The 19477-nt window shown below is 36.4% G+C and overlaps 1 protein-coding gene across 8 annotated transcripts in view; it reads left to right on the top strand.

The window, feature by feature from the left end:
- Nucleotides 1-19477, top strand: part of ANKS1B (ankyrin repeat and sterile alpha motif domain containing 1B) — a 413633-nt gene that overhangs the window by 30226 nt on the left and 363930 nt on the right. For all 8 annotated transcript variants that reach the window (XM_010410776.4, XM_039571472.1, XM_039571471.1 and 5 more), the window contains exons 2-3: nucleotides 13733-13813; nucleotides 17457-17613. In XM_010410776.4, coding sequence (XP_010409078.1) covers nucleotides 13733-13813; nucleotides 17457-17613 — 238 coding nt within the window. The remainder of the gene's footprint in view (nucleotides 1-13732; nucleotides 13814-17456; nucleotides 17614-19477) is intronic.

Below are 19477 nucleotides of genomic sequence, written 5' to 3'. Positions count from 1 at the left end.
CAATATGAAGGTTTTTCAGATCTATGCCTACCTTTGCTTTTTTGACAAAAAAACCTGCTTTTTTTGGTAAGTGTTCTTTCTGCTAAAAAGTTGAAGAGATTCATGCTGCCGTAACCATTAGCAGTATTTTCCTGCAATAAGGTCATTCTGAGTCCATTGTGGATTCCTTTCTTAAGTTTTTACCAGAATGAGACTCCTAGACTGCCTTGTAGATACACTATGCCATTATGGGTGCACTGCTAGGAATTTCCATCAGTATGAGCGTGCATGTGAAGAAGGAGAATAGAAGAAAAGAAATTAACTACAGCAGTGTATTGTTTGGGGTAGTCACATCTACAACTTTCCTTCCCCTTACCCACTATCATGGAGTCAAGCACTCGAGCAAGGAGCTAAAAAAGGAATTGGGGTCAGTGTGCCACCACTTCTCCCTTCTATGCCCTTTGCTGGGAGAATCAAAGGCATAAAGCAGAAACATGAACCACGGGACAGAGGCTCATCATGATCTGTCTGGACCCAAACTCAAGCAGTGGTGCTCTTGCAAGCTGATAAATGCTGCTGGTGAGAGACAGGCTTCTGCCAAATTTATGACAGGAATGTGAGGCTGCATCTAACTTTAACGTGCCAGGGAACATTTCTGGCTACTGGAAGGTGCCATGTGGCATTCTCCCAAGGAAAGAGCTACCAGGCACAGCTGAAGAATTAGTATGTGCCTAGGGCCTGATAGACAATCTGGATGCAGCTATCCTGTTTAGAAAGTTTGATTAGTGTATGTGTGGAGCATTCTATGCCAGTATGACCTCAGTGCCAGAAAATAGTTCCAAACATGTTTAGTTTACTATTGCTGGTGCAGCCTGAGTTCCTAGATGGTTCAGAGTTGAAGTGACAAGAGAACTGACATGGCATTCAGAGTCTGGCAGAATGGAGAGTCCTAACCTGCATACAACCCATGACATATTTTCTGGGAGCTAAGCAGAGCCGGATAGTTTTAATGATCTTGATTGTACTGTGATCTCAACAGTACATAAATATTCTAGATCCCACAATATCCACTGCCATTTTGTAAATGACTGAAACAATTGTGCCTCTGTTACATGGAAGACAAGTACATAAAACTCTACTGTCTAAACAGTAGATGAAACTAAAATCTGTTAGGGATTTTAGGTTGTTCAGAGGAACTAGTTGATATAGGAAAGCCAAAACCCAGTTTCTGTTTGCAAACTTAAAAAGACAATCCTGTACCAATTTACCTTTATGTGAAGATTTTTGTAACTGTAATGGCTACAAAACTGAAACTATAAAATTCATCTTGCCATTTAAAAAAGCCTCCAAGCTGTTCTGAAATTATTTCATGCTCTGGACTGCTCCTAAAGTTTTGTCTTCTATCTGGCAGAACTATATGATTAACTATGTTAAAATTTGTGCTTCACTGTAATAAGAATCTATTCCTTCATTGGCCAAACTGTTAAAGTTTTACTAAAAAAGGTCAGAAGTTTTGTTTCTGTTTTGTTTGCTGTAGATTTGGTATAGATTTAGAATTTCTACAACCGTAAACTGCATCCTGGTATTCTGTTTCCGTGCCCAAGGAGAAATTAACCTTCCAGCTTTGTTTGATTATGCTTTTATTGAAAATATTTACAGATTCTCTGTGTATTCAGTCTACTCTGGACTGGCATGATCAAAGTTTGTATGGAGTCACGGTGGTAGGGAGTCTTTATGCTAATAATGTACCCCCAATTAATCAGTGTCTCAGTTATCAATGTTACAGGAGTAATGCTGTGGTGCAGTATTTTTTTTCAAATTGTATGTTATCAATGCAGGTCTTTCATGTAAATTTGGGGTGAGCTCTCATGTCTTTTAAGATGCCAAGTTCCTTCAGATCAGTTTGCGCTCTTTTCAGGTGGTTGCTTGAAAGTCCAGAAGAGATGGATATGCTAGTAACTAGATGGTTTTTAAACATTTACCTTCTACTATAACCCCCTTGCCCTAGGAAAGGAATGTTCCTCGAATTTTACTAACTTAAGCTGTGTCAGAAACATCTGTATGAGCTTCTTTGCCTGGGTAGTGGGGCCATGGGGGACCAGCCATGAACTACCAATTAGATTGGCCTTGGCCACTTTTAAAATTTAATTCCACTAGAAGGATATATGTGGATTTTCTAGTGTGATTCCAAATATGACAAGTGTAGTTTTGGACAGGCTTCAGCCCTTGGGTGAAAGTGTCTCTCTTCTAAGTACTTGAAATCTGATTGTGCCCCCTTTGGTGAAATGATGGCTTCGTCTGAATAATTTTACTGCCAAGATTGAACCAACAGTCAAATCTAATTGTTAAAAGTGACCTTAGAATGAGATGTAGTAAAAGATCTTTCTTTCCAAGATTAAAGATAATTGAAATTTAAAGTGAATTCACAATAAGGTAAATTCAGGTGGGGTCTGTTTTTCAGGGGGTTTTGGGTCTGGATTCTTTTAACAGTTAATACTAAATAGCTTCTAGAGAACCTAGCCCATGTGTATGTTAGAGGCCTTCCCATCTCCACCATTTTCTAAAAACCTACAGCTTTCTGGAGATTTCACAAACAAGGATCCCTTCCTCTCTGTAAATGTATGATCTTTAATGGAAAAAAAAAAAATTTACATATATATAATAAAGGAAAGCAAGATGGAATCTGCCATCCACACATGCATTTCATGACCTTTTTTGGTGTATCATTTCCCTTCTTTTTATTGTAGGCCAGTCTAGCCTTGCATGATACATTTAGTTTAGTACCTAAGGTATTTAGTTGGGGATTGTTTTTTTCCTGCTGAATTATATAAAGAATTAGGAACATTATTTGAATTAAACACAGCAGAAAAAATCACAGTAATTATTCCATGAGTCCTGCAGGTGCCATAGTGCTGATAGTAGGTTAGAGAGTTGCGATGAATCATTTTGCATGGTGTCTTATTGTGGAACTGGGATCTCCTTTCCAATGTTTTTTTTTAAATCTATGGTATTAGAAGGAGTATTTGCACACAAATTTGGGTTCTCTAGATATCTGTTACCAGACAGGCAGTTCAGTAAAAACATTAAATATTCCTGTTATGGCTGACTCTTGTAATATATTTTACATAAAGATATTTGCCAAAACAGGTTTTGTGGAGTATCCTATCAGTTTCAATTTAAAGAAGCAGAAAGATGCTGAAAGTTGCTGAAAGATAGTTCTTGAAATATATTCCCCCAAATTTAGCATTTTTATTTTAATATTGCTGAAAAGTTCATGATCCACAGCGCTGCAACTCTATGGAGCACTTGCAATACTTATAGAGTAGGTCTCAGGTTCATTTTCTAGAAAACATTCCACAGTAAAACTATTTGAGGTACAAAGAATATTTCTTTGTCAGTGTTTAATTGGTTTTTGGAAAATTATAAAACACAGTGTTCACTTTAGATACATCTGGAAATAAGTGATGAGTTATTGTTCTTTTTAAGCTATTTGAAACTCCACATCAGCCAATTATAATAGAAGCTTCTGTGTCATTTAAACCTCTTAGTCTTGGATTTCATTTCTACACTTGATAAGGCTTTTAAATAGAGTAGAAACAATAACTCCTAATGGATTTAAATAGGGAATTCTAACATAAATACACTGCAAACTTACTGAATATTTTTACTGTAATTACATTTTGCCTTCTAAGCTATGTGTCATAAATTATTTTGTTCAATGAAAAGCATCATGTTGGATGAATTGATTTTTTCTGAGTGATCCAAATGGTTACTAGTATATCTTACCAAATACTTTGGTATTTGTGATGGATATGACCTTTGTAGTTATTTCAGTAACAGCGTTCAGGACATTTTAAGTGGTGATATTGTTTTACATGCCAAAAAGCTTTGGAAGACCTTTGCAGTATGTCGCTGTGAAACTTCAGCCTCTAGTTAAAGTATGTTATTTGTCTTTGTGAAAGTAATTTTGTGGTAATAAAAGTATTTCTAGTCATGATCATAGTAATGCTTTGGATGCTGCTGAGGTAATTCTGACCTCTGTTGGCAAAGCACAGCAAATGAAATGTATTGCTGAGTATCACGCTTCTGTTTTGATATTATTTATTTCAAATATGACATGTTAACTGAGAGAAGAAATTAAGGCACTAATTCTATGTTTTTATTGTTGGAAAGCTTTTTATTGTCCTACTGTTCCAATTAGCTAGAGCATAGGATAGAGGATTTCTGCTTGAAATGTCCTTAGTTAATAATATTACCTGATTTAGTAATTTTTGTACCACACAATAGTTTCATCCAATATTGTTCTTATTCAGATTTTCTCTTCTATGCCAAAAACATTTGAAAATGTCACATTATAATAGTTCTATGTGTTAAAGATTAGATCTTACAAAGATTCCATTTGAGGTTTGCAGTATGTCTGATAAAGACCAATTTTTAAGGCTTTGAAAAAAACTGATCAGTGGATTGGTTTTCCCCAGTTGTACTTACTGGAATAGCTAATTTCACACCAATTAACTTCTTTATTTAACTTGATAATTAAGGAGAAGAAGGAAATGTTGATGTAATCTGAACAGGTGCTATTTTTTTTTCTATGCAGTAACTATCATTTCTATCATATATTTGTCCTATCTATCTTTATATTTCATATGTCTTTCCTAAGTTGTGTTCTTGTTAATGAAGGTAATACAAAGCTGATGGAAAGAATGAGTGTTAGCACTTGCATGGAGGCAGTCAACATGTAGATACTCCATGGTAGCATTCTAGCAAATGCAGTAAGTGCTCCTCTGATTTGAAACTGTTTCTCCAAAGAACAGACTCAAATTGTTTAATATTTATGTTATGGACAGCAAAGGGTCTTAGTACTCTTTTGAATTCATTTTGATCAAGGTTGCTTTCACTTACCTTATCTCTTGCAAAAATGTACTGTTGCAGGCTTCTGATGTTCTCTGCCTCACTCATTGTTTGCTTAGGCCCGTGGAGTCTGAATGACTGAGGAAATACTCTACTGGAAAGGACAAATGTTATGTATATATTCTACATATTTTATAGGTCATTGATAGGCTTCAAGAGCCCGAATATCTCAGGATTCATATTTTGGAACTTAGTTCCAGGAGCTTGCACTCTTTCAGTGTTCTGAGTTTAGGGTAAGGTTATGGCAGGTTGTCCAAAAGGATTGGACATTATTGCTGCTGTTATGAGATGAAGATATGGAAGCTTTGAATTGAGAATATGGGAGATCATGTAGATAGCTGATTTAGTACCATGTGGATGCAAACACACAAAGTGAGCCTCTCACATCTGTTACATTCTCATATGTCAAGATAGTGAGGGATTGATTACATTGATGCAGGGTTTAATGCTACTATAGTTGATTTCTGAATCTCATTTTCAAATCTCAGCATAAATTGAGAATGAGCTGTGAGAAGGCCTTCAAGAATCAAGAGGAAATGGAATAATGTATTTTTTCTGGTGTCTGTTTTGCTAGTGTCTGATAGAATTATCCTACTTTTGAGGAAACCCAGATGAGGAAGGACAAGGTATTAAAGCCAGCTGAATTGCAGACTCTATATATAGCAAGCTCTGTTCTGCACGTCCTAGAGCTGTAACAAAGAGTCTCATCTCAGGTTGGTTTCTAAGATGAACAATCTTTAGTACTGGAATGAGGTCATAGATCTAACAGCATCCATATTCAAAAATCTTTGATGCAAATTGCTACTCTTCCAAGTGCTGCTTCTGGTGCCAGGGCTCCAGGAATTTTTATTCCACTTAAACAAATGTCAGTAAGTGTTCCAGGATGCATAATTAATCATTTAGAGGTTTTAAAATCTCCTTTTCTAGTAAATATTGACTTTGCCTGTCTGTGATAAGAATGTATTTAAAATTACAAACACCATGAATTTATGATGGATGGGAATACTGTGTTGGATCTCCAGAAATGTATTGTGGAAAAAACTCTCTTTTCTCACTAAAGATTCAAGGTCAGTTGAATTAGGAAAAAGAATGGTTAAGGGAATATCTCTTCTAACAAAATATGTCATCATATCTGTATTCATGAGAGAAAGAGAAATAGGACTTTGCTTCAGTTTGTTTCTGATAAAAGTAATGTTAGAGTGGCTTTTTAAAAAATTTATTTTAATGTCAGCTAATTTCTACAAAAGAAGAAGTCAGAGTGGTCTATCTGAGAATGCGCTCTGTTCTTCAAAAGAAAATACTGATGTATATACTGTACCTCAGCATTCATGGGTATATCCTTGTCAGTGTATAGAATCATAAGATCATAGAATATGCTGAGTTGGAAGGGACCCACAAGGATCATCAAGTCCAATTCCTGGGCTTGCACAGGATATTCCCAAGAATCACACCATGCGTCTGAGAGCGTTGTCCAAATGCTTTTTGAGCTCTGTCAGGCTGGCGCTGTGATCACTGCCCTGGGGAGCCTGTTCCAGTGCCCAAACACCCTCTGGGTGAAGAACCTTTTCCTAATACCCAACCTATACCTCCCTTGACACAACTTTAGGCCATTCTCTGGGATCCTCTCACTGGCCAGCACAGAGAAGAGATCAGTGTCTGCCCCTCCTCTTCCCCTCAAAAGGAAGTTGCAGACTGCATTGAGGTCTCTCCTCAGGTCTCCTCCAGGCTGAACAGACCAAGTGTCCTCAGCTGCTCCTCATAAGGCTTCCCCTCAAGGCACTTCAACATCATTGTAGCTCTCCTTTGGATGCTCTCTAATAGCTTTATATCATTCTTATATTGTGGCACCCAAACCTGCACACAGCACTCGAGGTGAGGCCGCACTGATGCGGAGTAGAATGGGACAATCCCCTGCCTCAACCAATGGGTGGGTGAGTGTTTGATGTACTTAGAATCATGAGATATGCAAGGACTTTCACAACCCCTCAGGAGATCAATTTCTGTTGTGCTTATAGAAAAATAATGATTGTTTATGTAATTTCACTAAATATTAGTTGTCTGGGAAGAGTTGAAAGAACCCAGTATTTATTTATAAAGGGAGTTTAATATATGTACGTACCCATAAGTATTGTATACACAGTGAAAAAAGATACAGTCAAGCATGTCTGCTTAATTGCCTTTCTCTATTATATGGCCTAATACTGACACAGTGAGCTGTGTTCCTGGTTAATCTTGATCAATCTATAGGTGTTGTACAAAGTGCATAGATCTGATTCATGACAAATACATAGAACCCATCTACCTCATATAGATTAGGGAGCCCAAGTTAATCTGATACACTGATCTTTAGCATTAGCCAGGTGGTATTCCTGCAGATTGCTCAAATCACCTAAGATCATACATGGAGATACCATTAGCAATGGTTTTAGAACATGATTCACATTGCTTAAACATGAATGATTTTACTTATTAAAGGTACTGCCTGCTGATCTGGTTTTGAACTGAGTATTTTCATAATTTAGTAGCTGTTCTTACAGCATTCTTCTGCAGGAGGATGCCAAATGAGAGGTAACATTTTTTCCTATCAGAATGACTGGATTTTCAAGGACAGAACTTTGGACTGAATCCAAAGATCTGTCTGACTCATCACTGACAAGCTGGAGTTACTGTGGTTCTCTGTGAACTAAGCAAAACCCCAGGTTGTCCCTATAGACAAGTGGAATACAGAGGAACCCTTCCATTGTAACTGATGAAGGCTTTCTCTCTTTTAACCACTCCAGGCAAATTGATCTTGACTGTAAAAGGTAACCAGTACTAGTCAGGAAAATTTTGCTTTCTGAATATAACCACAGTATTATGGAGTATACTCAGCCAGTGTACTTCCATATGAGTAGTGCATAAAGAATGATGAAGCCAAACTGGTTAGATAAAGGTCAAATGCAAAGTTACCTTATATATGACAGATTTTTTAAATAAAGCATGACTAATTGATTTCCTATTCCTTCGTGTGACATCATCCTGAAGTCAGTGTGTTTCTCCTTTTGGTTTTTGCATGTTAACTGATTTTTTAGAACATTTAAAGTGATGTAACTATTAAGGCTATCAGGATAAAACTATATACCCTCAAGGGAAATAGATTGCGGCTTCAAGTAAACAGAGTTCTAACTCAGTTAAAATATTTCATGTGACTTCTGTTCAGGTTTACTTTATTTAGATTTTACCATACAAAGTAAAATTGGAGAGACTGAGTGGTCATCAAAATTTTTTTCCAGGTAGATTCTTTCCCAAACTGAGCATACCTAAATTTTCATGTAGTTACACATGCACAGACTGTCCAGCCTGCAGGTGTAGGACATGCCTCCCAGTGGTCTATGTCAGCCATAGAAGACCACTGGTTTCTCTAGTATTTTTAATATAGATGTTCAAAGTTGGCTAACCCCCAAAATACTTAGTAGGACTTCTGCGGAAGCCTCCTGGTTATCTTTTGTTCTGCAAAATTTAACCTCCTCCCTGGTCTCACATGACATCACCTCCTTGCACTGTCTTAACCTCAGAGACATACAGCCACACAACTGGCTCCCAGGCTACTTCACCTACTTTGCTGACTGATCCAGCTTGGTCTTCATTAGCAATCGCATGCTGTCTCACACACCCACACTACAGCTTCAGCCTCCATGGACACACATGGGTCCTCTGATCCATGGTGTCCCTCCAGTTTCTGGTATGCAGACCCTCATTTGCTCCAGTTCCCGGCCAGACTGACATATATTCTCTGTAACTTGTCATTTGACTCAGTTACAGGCAGTTTGACCCTCATTCATGCACAAAGGATAGAGGCCCTTGCCCAGGAAAATAGAATCAGAATTTAAAGAGATTGAGTGCAGGACATGACCTGCAATAGGCTTATTGTACTGCAGAGCCAACTATACACATGTGATCAACCCTTTCTGTCCCCTTACCCCTCTATCTACTTAAACTTGTTCCTCCCCAAATCACCTAAATCCATTCCTTTCCCTGCGTTTGGTTCCTCCCCTAAATGTCCCATCAGGAGTCTTACCCAATCCATGTGTCCCGTAACCCTAGACAGTGGTCTCTCTCAGCCTGAAGTGTTCTCCAGCATTTCTTCATGTTGATGTGTGTCACCCCTGGGCAGTGGGGCGGAGGCTCTCACCGCCCAGTTATGAGAGGGACCCCAACAACGTGTGTCTTTGCCTGATGTGGTGCTGCTGTGCCCTGCTGGACTTACAGAGATGGGCTTTTAATGCACTGGTGATGCCTCTGTGATGAACTCCAAAGTAGCTGGGCCAGGGTACTACTTGATTCTCCCCCTTTCTGTCCCTTTGTGGTCATTTGTGGATATACACAGGCACTGTTTATCACATAACCTAACATGGGAATAAGAATTTGTATCGTTTCCAATTATCTCAGTAGTATTCAAGCCTGTTCTTCAGGTACTTCACAATTGTAATGTCCTCATATACAGGTTCTATAATTTCTCACATCCAGAGTTGCTTTAAAGATGTTTCTTAAGTTCTAATTCTATCAAATACACTTTTGTAAGACCTTTTTCTTTCAATTGCAATTCTTTTATCCTGAAGTTATTCAAAGGATAAGGCCATATTGACTCTCTAAAACTCATCATAACTAAGTCACTTCTGGATATCCAGGACTTAGGTATTTCTATGTGTCTGGCTTTCTGCCTCTTCTCAGCCAAATGCTGAACTTCAGTCATTTATAGTCAACATTTTTCATAGTTCTTTTCACTGGAGAAGCTATGGATAGCAGTTTGGACTAATGGCAGTGTTAATAATAGGTAAAACCATACATGAAAAAAAAAATTATAGGATACTATATTTGGCATAACACTGGATTCTACCAAAGAGGAATCCACAGAAAGGAAAAAAAATCACCTTTACTAAAATTATACCGTTCTATATTTGATAAGTAACATTATTAATTTATAGAGGTGCAAATGTGAGTTTGGTGTATTTGTGCATAAAACAGAGAATGGGAGCTATTTTTCTGCTGTTCACAGTAAGTAACAGTATTATTATGTCTGAATGTTGGTACATATTATTGTGTAAAAGTTTACATTTTCAAAATTATCTGTAAAATTGTCCATGTACTTTGTATAAACTGAGTTTACACAACTGAACTTGTGTAGAAATGTAGACAGAGCACTAATGAAGAGCCTGGCTGTGTGCTCAAAAATATTTAGTCAATGTGTTTCTGTCAGACTAACAAAAAAACCATGGAAAATTTGGAAGATTTTGGCTCAGAACAAGACAAATTCCTGTTACATGTATTTATTCTATGGAACACAGGAAGAGTAAGGAAGCTGTATAAATCTGAACTGGTTGGTGTTTGCCACTGACATCAATGGAAGGAGGACGAAGTTTAGAATTTCCAGCTGTTAAAACTGACCTGGCAAGATGAGATTCATTACTTCTGCTGTACTGAAGAGCCAGGTGTCTCTAGGAAGAGCCTCCAAAGATATTGAGGACTTAGGAGAGAGGGTGGAGAGAGGAGTGGGAGGGATTTGCACGAGGCTATGTAAGCCTCTCAGCTCTCGACAGGGTTTAGACCCTAAAAAATGCAGGCATGAACACTGTGCTTTGTGCATCTTGTCTGGAGGAACTGGAGTGTCATCCTCTGCTTTGCTGCTTCAGAGAATAAATGAATATTTCAGAGAATAAATGAATTCCGAAGAGAGTTACCAGTCAGTAATCAGAGAAGGTTTAGTGAAACCAATGGGCAGACAGACACTCATGTCATCAGTCAGCTTTCTAAGGCTTTTAAAAATTCTTATCATTGTCTACCAAAAATATTTTCCTTTCACCTTAGCAAAACTACCGTATAAGGACCAGAGATATTATTGTATAGTCATGAAATAGTATCATGGTAATGGAAAGATATAAAGCAGATCTATGTACAGAGAAGAAATGCAATGGAAAAATCATGTGTACCTTGCAAGCATAGTTCCTGTACTGTTGAGGGGGAGTGTGTCTGTGTGGTGATTAGCTGGAAAAAGTGTTTATTCCTTGCTTTTCTGTTCATACGTATGTAACAACAGCCACTTCACAATTCTTTCTTTCCAAAAAGCATAGCAAAATAAGAAATCAATCAAGTAACCATCTTTTTCTTTTATCTGTCATTTTCACGTTTCTTTTGAAATGCTATTCTTTATATGTAACATATGTTACATATGTAACTGTTCTTTATATGTAATATATATATGTATATATATTTAAGCTCATAAAAAAGAAGAAACAATAGTAAGAATTGTAAAAGAAAAGTAAAAATGCAAGGATTTGTATTCAGACTGTCCAATCTGAATTTGATTTTCAGTTATTAAAGCATAAATATCCCGTGTATATACTGGACCTGCATTCCTTTTGTAGGAAATAATGTTGCAATACTGTCGCAATGCAAGACCTCCTTGGAGAGGATTTCTGCGCTGGCCCAAGGGAGGAGAGCTGCCTGCAGCCGAGTCCTGTTCGTGTTTGCTGTGTTCTGTAGTTTGATAACCAAGCTGTGAATTTGAGCATGTCTTTGTGTACCCTTTGGGAGCTGACAGTGATTAGTCTGTCCATCCTGTCTTGTGTCTCTGAGTCATCAGGATTTACTCACTGTCTTTTGTCCTTAGCCTCAGCCTCCCAACCTGCGTGTCCTGAGGAGTTTCACATAGGTGCATTTATATACTCTTTAATAAAGTTTCAGGGTACTTTTTTAAAATCAGGTTCAGTTGAAAAATATTTCCTAAAACAGAGTCAGGAAGTACAACAATGTTTTAATTAGTCCATGGATTAAAGGAGAAAATTAGGGGAGAATGTACAAGGATTTGTTTGGGGGTTTTGGTGAGCATTTCTTTAGTTTTTCTTTGATTTTTTTTTTTTTTTAATCGTGATGCCTAGTGCATCATGAATAGTGTATGAACACACAGATCCTTCCATTTTGAAAAAACCAACAGACAAATCCTAACAACTGTAAGTAAAGCAAGCAAGATATCAAAACCAAGTAAATTATGGTATGGTTGGTTGTATATTTTTTTTTTTTACTATTTAAAATCTTACTTTCTATACCACTTCTTGTTTTCTTCATTCTCTTATAAGCTGGTATAAATTAGAGGATGAAAATATTATTCAATAAATAAGACAATAATTAATAAAGGCTGTGCAAAAGTATAAGAGAGGTTGTACCTTATCGGTAAGTAAGGACTTCTTTTCTTCCAGTAGATAAAGACAGCTTGTCTTTGCCATATAAATAACATCTGTCTATTATGGAGGAGCTATCAGTTCAAGGACTGAATTTTTACTATTCCATGAAGTTAAAATAATTTCCTTTAACTGAAAAGATTAGAGTGTCTTTTCTTATCTGAACATTGCCTTCTGTAGAAAAGAACATCTGTAGATGTCTGTGCAGATTTTAAAAAAAGTTACTTTTTCTTTGCTTCTTTGCACCCAAGAAAATAATTCAATCCTGTTCTTCCAAGAAATTAAATTGCAGGGAAAGGTGAGGTACCCAGCGTTGTGTAGAATTATGCTCACTGCAGAACACAATGTTTCACACAAATAATTCTGTATGTGCACAGTGTTACTTGTGGGAAAACAACTGCTTAAGTTTATGAGCTAATGAATCATTCAAATACACACAATGAAAAAGAGACCTATCTACATCAGTATTCTGTAGTGTGCACACGTGTATATATATATACGTATATATATTCCATTTTATAGGTAGTAAAATACAGATTCAATAATAAATAATTCCTAAAAGTCATATATTAAGCATGACACGTCATTTTATTGATGTAGATAATGAAAAATGTCAGTATGAGAAATTCTTTTTACTTATTAGCTTCAAATTATTTTCTTTAAACTACAGCACTTGCTTTTAATATATGAAGTGAAGGGAATTATGGCTCACCAATGACTGTTTAGCACTGTATTAGAAACTAAAGAAAGCAGTCTGTAATTCAGGACTCGTAATTTTATGTTCTGGAAGTTGTAATACTGATGATTGAAAACTTTGTTACAGAAGAGTAAGTTGCTTCTGTAAAGGATGCAATCAGTTTCAAATGTGGTTGGTTAGATAAAAAAGCCTGCCAGTTCTCAGTACACCTCTGTTAACCAATTTCCAGGGTTTGGTTTTGTGGTTGGTTTTGGTAGATTAGCAGCCATATTTTCCGCTTTGAAACAAAATATCTCCTTTACTGTTTCTTGAAGAGTCCATAATGGATCATGAAACTGGTTAAACAGGACATGAAGTGAAGTTGACTGTAAAATACAGAAAGATAACAAAACATAATTTAATTAATTTATTATTAAATGTATATCTAATTTATTTTAAAAATATAATCAATTAAAGTGGGAGCTAAACTACCAAGTTAATTAAAAAGAATAAATTTACTGCCCCTTTAAACAATATGATTCATTCTCACTAATCTTATGTTTGTTTGATTCTAGACCACCTGACCTAAAGACAATGACTACAAACTTGTGGAAAAATAGTAGAAAAACAGATTATAACCTCAGTGTAATTACCAGAGTAAAAGAGAGAGAACAGTTCTAATTGAAATGACTATTCTGTCATTAGTCTTTGAGACCGTCCTACATAAAGTTCATGACTCTTATATATATGGATGTGTAAAATTATTTTTATAAATAAATTATATTGATATCAAGATGACATTTGCTATTTTAAGTTTCTTTCAAGGTAATTAATCTCTAAAGTTTAATCACACTTGTTGCAGAGATCTTTAAATTATTTGTAGATCAAATTTCTGACACGTCTGTACTTGCCAAGCTAAAAAATTAACTTCACAATTTTGCTTTATTTGCAGCATCTGGCGAGGACCAAACATAAACTGCACTGACAGTTCAGGTTATACTGCTTTACATCATGCAGCTTTAAATGGACATAAGTAAGTGCCTCATGTTTGATTTTTATGTAGAATGGTATTTAATTCTGTAACGTAAGAAAATATAGCATAGTTCTGAGATTCGTACCAAAAACTGGCAAACCTTGACTTATTAAAAGAGCCTTATTTCCAATGGGATGTATTAACATAGGATGTTCTGACACTGTCATCAATATCAATAAGTGGTAATGACAAATGGGAAATGTTTAGTTTAAAAGCTATTGATTCTATACTGCTTCTTCCAAATTCTTCCTTGGTTTGGGGGAAATTTAGTATTGTTACTGCTGATCTTGGCTCTAGTGCTTTTTCATTGCTGGGAAATTGCAGCAGAAAATACTGTGGTATACTTTTATGTGTATGTACAAATGTTTAGTGTGTGAATGTTTCAGGAAGCAATTTTGTGACATAAAGAAAAGTATAGATTAGTCATTAGCGAAGCAAAAATAATGTGAAAAGAATATTTAATAATTATACACCTGAAAGCAGGAAAAAAATGGTATTTTCACTAAAGAGAATTTTGACATAAAGCTTTGCTTAAGTCCTCTGTGGGAGATAAGGAATTGATCCAAACCCAATTGAAATTAAGAGTGATTTGCATGAATGTTAATGTGATTTTGGACTGTCCATAAAATAGCACATGAATAGATTATTATGTGTTTTGTTTACTCATTGCACAATTTTTGCACCCTTCTATGGAAAAATTAAAACTGTAGGATGTGTCTTGTATTCTAGAAAGGTGCCTATTTTCTTTAGGACAGATTAATCTTTTGATAAATGTGGGATATTCTGTTTCTAAATAAATATATGAAGTTAAAATACTCTTGAACTAGATATTGTGCATTTTCCAAAATTTCAGGTGTGTAGGAAGATTCAGAATCATCCATTAATATATTGTTACCTCCATGGAATTAGGTGTAAGTTCTTAATATGGTCTATTAAACTTAGCCTTTTTGTTCATAATTTATGGATTGTTTCTTGTGCTATTGTTAATTTTTGACTGGCAAAACTACAAGCATTGCCTTGCAAAGATTGCCATTTTTAAATAGGTGAAAACTGGATTTAGTATGTTTAATACTGGCAATAAACCAATAGTTACCCAGAAAGCTAAAAGTATTGCTATATAAACACTGAAACTATCCGAGATTTCAAGTGAATCCTAGCAATATAAACTATAAAAATCCCAAAACATACAAAAGCCAAATTATGTTTTCAGAGAGAGTGTTGACTGAACTTTTGCTGAAGTCAGGGTAAACTTAAAAATGTGGACTTATGTACAGCAGCAGCCTTTGAAAAGTCCAATGTTGGCTGCTATGACCCCTTGCACTCGCAGCAGGATAAGTAGCAGTAACTGACATCACAGTTATACCTTGTTTCATTAAAGTAAGCTGAAATACATCATGTGTTACTGTGTGATAAATCCAAGCCGTTTTACTGATCCTGCTGCAATGGTAGCACTGCCAGCAAGAGAATTGGACAGACACCTGGTGGTTCTAATTTTGTTAGTCACCACAAATAACAAATAACTACTTTACACTCTATTTGAGTTTTCAAACTTGATATTCAAAATCAAAATGACATACAATCTTTTGACACAAAAATCTTGCCACTTAGGAGAAGTTCCTGTGCTTTAAAAACTTATGGGATTTTAATTTTTCCCCCTTTACACCAGGTTGAACCTGAGAGTTTTCAAAGTTTTCAGGAAAAGTAAGAACATAAGACTTAATGACCCAACCATGAATTTGTGGCTGGGATACTTGTTGGACACCATTGTTCAAATCCTTGCTTGATCACTGTATGTGATGAATTCCCTCCTCTTTGGTTATTCTTGGATGGTTTTCTTTCCTTGGGAAACTATTCTACTTTATTTAAGTAATTAAATCATATCTGGGGCAGGTACTGGAATCTCAGTCTCCCTAAGTAATTTCACTTAGCTCAGTAATGTTACTGGGCTAAGGACTTTCAATCTTCTCCTCTCTGACATATATCTGTACAAAATGAAAAAGTTCTCACAAAGCACTAAAAAAGACTGACCCTAGGTAAGTGTGATGGGTCAGAGCATTCTTGAAGGAAGAAGGAGATGCATGTTCTATATTGTAGCTTGACTCTTGTAGTGGACTCTTCCCAACAATTCCTGTATGTTCTTATCTCTAGATTTCATCTGTGGAAGGCTTTTTACTGATTTTCTTCCACTTTGTTCAATTTATGCTTCCTTTGTTTTGTGTTTCTTTCAAAGGAACTGCTGTGTATCTCTAGTTCTCATTGGACCATTTTCTGCAAAACCAACTATTATTTTATGAGAAGTCTCTCAAACCTTATGTGTACTAAAAAGTTTCCCTCAGGAGTCACTTTTCTGGAACTTTCTGTGTAGCAGAAGTCTTTCTGTAGTGGAGCTGCTATTTCTTGGTTGTTCTCATGGCATTTGACCTTTTCATGAGTAACCAAAATCCAGCTTAAATTCTCCTCAAAGCTTAGATGTGATGACTCCAGTATCTTTTGAAGTCAGCTGGGAATTTCTTTTGACCTGGATATATTCCCTCATAACTCGCCACATTTTTCTTTCAAGGGGCAATTAAATAAGGTTCCATCAAGGTTGGAAGAATAATTGCCTTAGATATATCTTCTGTCTTAATTTGTCGTCAAGGGTTTCATTTTTAGTCATAAGATAGGCTACATTGAGCTCTCTCCCCTCACTGATTTTTTAAGCCAAATCAGTAAGTCAGTGTTTCCATATTTGTAAAAAGTGTGCATAGAACTGCCCACACTGGGGATTCACTTAGCTTAATAACTAATGAGGCCTGACTGTGTCAAACTATGAGATGACAAATGCAGCAATAAGACAGAATTTATTTACTTTCTGATGTACTTGGTAATGTTATCATACCACACAGCTGATCTTTATGTTTAGCTTTTGAAGTTAAGTACAGAAGGCTACTTAAAAATCAGGGATGCAATATACCAACTTATACTACTCTTTTATTTAATGTAAGATAAGCCACACCAAAAGCACTGAAAGGAATATTAAGAGAATTAAAATGGTAATAAGTCACTTTTCCCCTCACTGCTACAAGGCAGCTGAATGTGGGAAATGAAAATAGAAGCAGTTATTTCATAGAAGTAGTATATTTCTAGCTACATCATCATTAATTTTTTACCTGTCTTTGAGATAATGCCTTAAAGAAGAGGAAAAACTGTTACTTAAGCCTTACTGTGAGAAATGTTTCCATAAAACTATCCTCTTGTCATCCTGCCTCCAGAATTCAGCAGTGATGGGGACAAGAGTACTTCTCTGCCTTAGTGCCTTGAGTGACATGCACCCAGCCTGGACGGGCAAATCCTAAAAATGATTCTATGGCCAGGTGATCTTATTGCAAGAAACAGATTCAGAGAGCTGATGATAATATTGGTATTAATGGTATTAATAAGAAGTGAGAATCATTACAATTAATAGCATTTTGTCTATGTTTTACTGTCTCTTTCATTTTCAAAAATTACTGGTCTTCACTTTTTGCAGCTGTTTCACTTGAAATACAGGTATGGGATTTTTTTCTCTTTTCCAGGATAAAAATATTGGTAATATATATGTTCATGTAAAAACTTAATAAAATTAGCTTCCTGTCGATTTTTAGATTTGCCTCCTGTTTTCCAGGGATATAGTTCTCAAATTACTTCAGTATGAAGCATCAACTAATGTAGCAGATAATAAAGGTTACTTTCCTATTCACTTGGCTGCTTGGAGAGGAGATGTAGATATTGTGAAGATTCTCATCCATCATGGACCATCACACTCCAGAGTGAATGAACAGGTGAAGTGATAAAAAGTATTTGTGTACATCATCAGAAAAGAGCAGCACATATTCTTTAGGTCTGACCAGTTTATAGACAAATTAAAAAAGAAAAAGGTCTATTTTCCATTGTTTCAGTAATTTCTTCTGTGAGACTGATAAAATCTTCCCTTACAAGCATGCCAGATACCTTTATTCTGGATGGGCACTGACCTAAAGAATATTAGATTTAAGAAGTATGGAAGAACTTTTGTTTGTTTTTGAAAAGTCACATGAAGACGTACTCTAACTATGCATCTTTTATGTATGGTTTTAAATTTGCATGAACTTTGTGTATTTTTCACTATATTAGATATTAAGTTCCTGAAAATCTTTGGGATAAAATTAATATCCTTTGTATATTTTAAGACTACTGTAAAGTATCAGGTATGCAGTGGTAAATGACAAACCATGACTGCATGTATGCATGTGCAGCAGAAAGGACACATAAAAAGAGAAAGACCAAGAAAAATTATGAGAGTATTACAGTGGGTAAGGGCAGTATAAAAATGTTGCATTCTGTTGTCAAACATATGGTACACCTTCTGTTTTTATTCTGTATATTCTCACATGGTCCATTCATAGGGTTAGTGTTTAGAAATAGAAAGAAGCTGATTAAAATTTGACACGATCTAGGCTGAGCTGCTTACAGACTGGAAGTAGGCTGTGAAATACAGATAGTAACCATTAAGCTATTGAATTTGCCTGGGTAGTCAGAGAGTTGTTGGAATGTGAAGGTGGGAGTCAGCTCCTGATTCAGACCTAAGCTGTAATGTCTGCATTGCCTGTATGTGCACCATTTGGTTCCACAGAGGTCTGGTCGGTGTAATCACAGGAGCCAACAGGGCTATTCAGGTGACTAAAAGGAGGATTCAAGTGTCCAAAACCAGAAATGCAGTACCTTCTAAGGGCCTGCAGTAACTGAGACATCTGGATGGGCCTGAAAGTGTGGCAGAGGGTGCTCAGAATTTCCAGGTCCTTGTGGAGTGGGTGATGAAGTCCAGGTACGGTACCACCTGGCACCCCACAGCTGCTCAAATTGCAAAGTGAAATCTAACAAATGAGTTGCTCTCTCAGTGCCTACATTAGGGTGGCCAGAGGGCAAACTGTGAGAAAATAAGAAATGTGAGACCTAGATTGCAAACACTTAACCAGTGTGAGATGCTGTGCTTTGAGTAATGTATTTGATATCTGAGTTTATACATCTAGACATTGGAATCCATACAATCACTAGGATGGTGAATATCAAGTATCAGTGCACAAAATATAGGAAAATAAAGTAATAAAATATGCCCATGTGACAGTCTCCTGGGAAATCCTATGATACGTTGACACATCCAAGAAACAAACAAAACTCAGAATTTGTCATTCTGTGATTTCAGTTTTAGATTAAGATAATTCTCCAATGTTCTCATTCTCATCAGCTGTTTTGTGTAGGATGAAACCAGTTGAATTGTAGGATTACCTTTTGTCAAGGAGAGGGTTTTTTCCATTTTATTTGTGCAACAAAACAAAAAGCAACTATTGGATTGCGTGTCACCCATGTGCTTGAAGACATTACATACATTCTACTGACAGAATACTGGAAGCTGTGTAGGAACTTCAGAGAGGGTGAGAGTGAAAAAGATATTTTGGTAAGATCGGAGAGAGAAATGTAAATTTAAACCTACTTCTCCCCAATCCCACATGTACCTCCAGACTTCTAGAATATTCTCAGACTTGATTAGGTGTGCTGTATCTGGTTTGATCACTGGAGCAAATAAGCAGGGATACAGCTGATACTTTTATAGCCCACTGACTCAAAAAAGGTCCTCAGATGTCCTCCTGTTTATGCATTTAACCCAAA

This window comes from Corvus cornix, chromosome 1A (assembly GCF_000738735.6).
Source record: "Corvus cornix cornix isolate S_Up_H32 chromosome 1A, ASM73873v5, whole genome shotgun sequence".
In the NCBI taxonomy this organism is placed as follows: Eukaryota; Metazoa; Chordata; class Aves; order Passeriformes; family Corvidae; genus Corvus; species Corvus cornix.
This window is presented reverse-complemented; position numbering and strand designations above follow the sequence as displayed.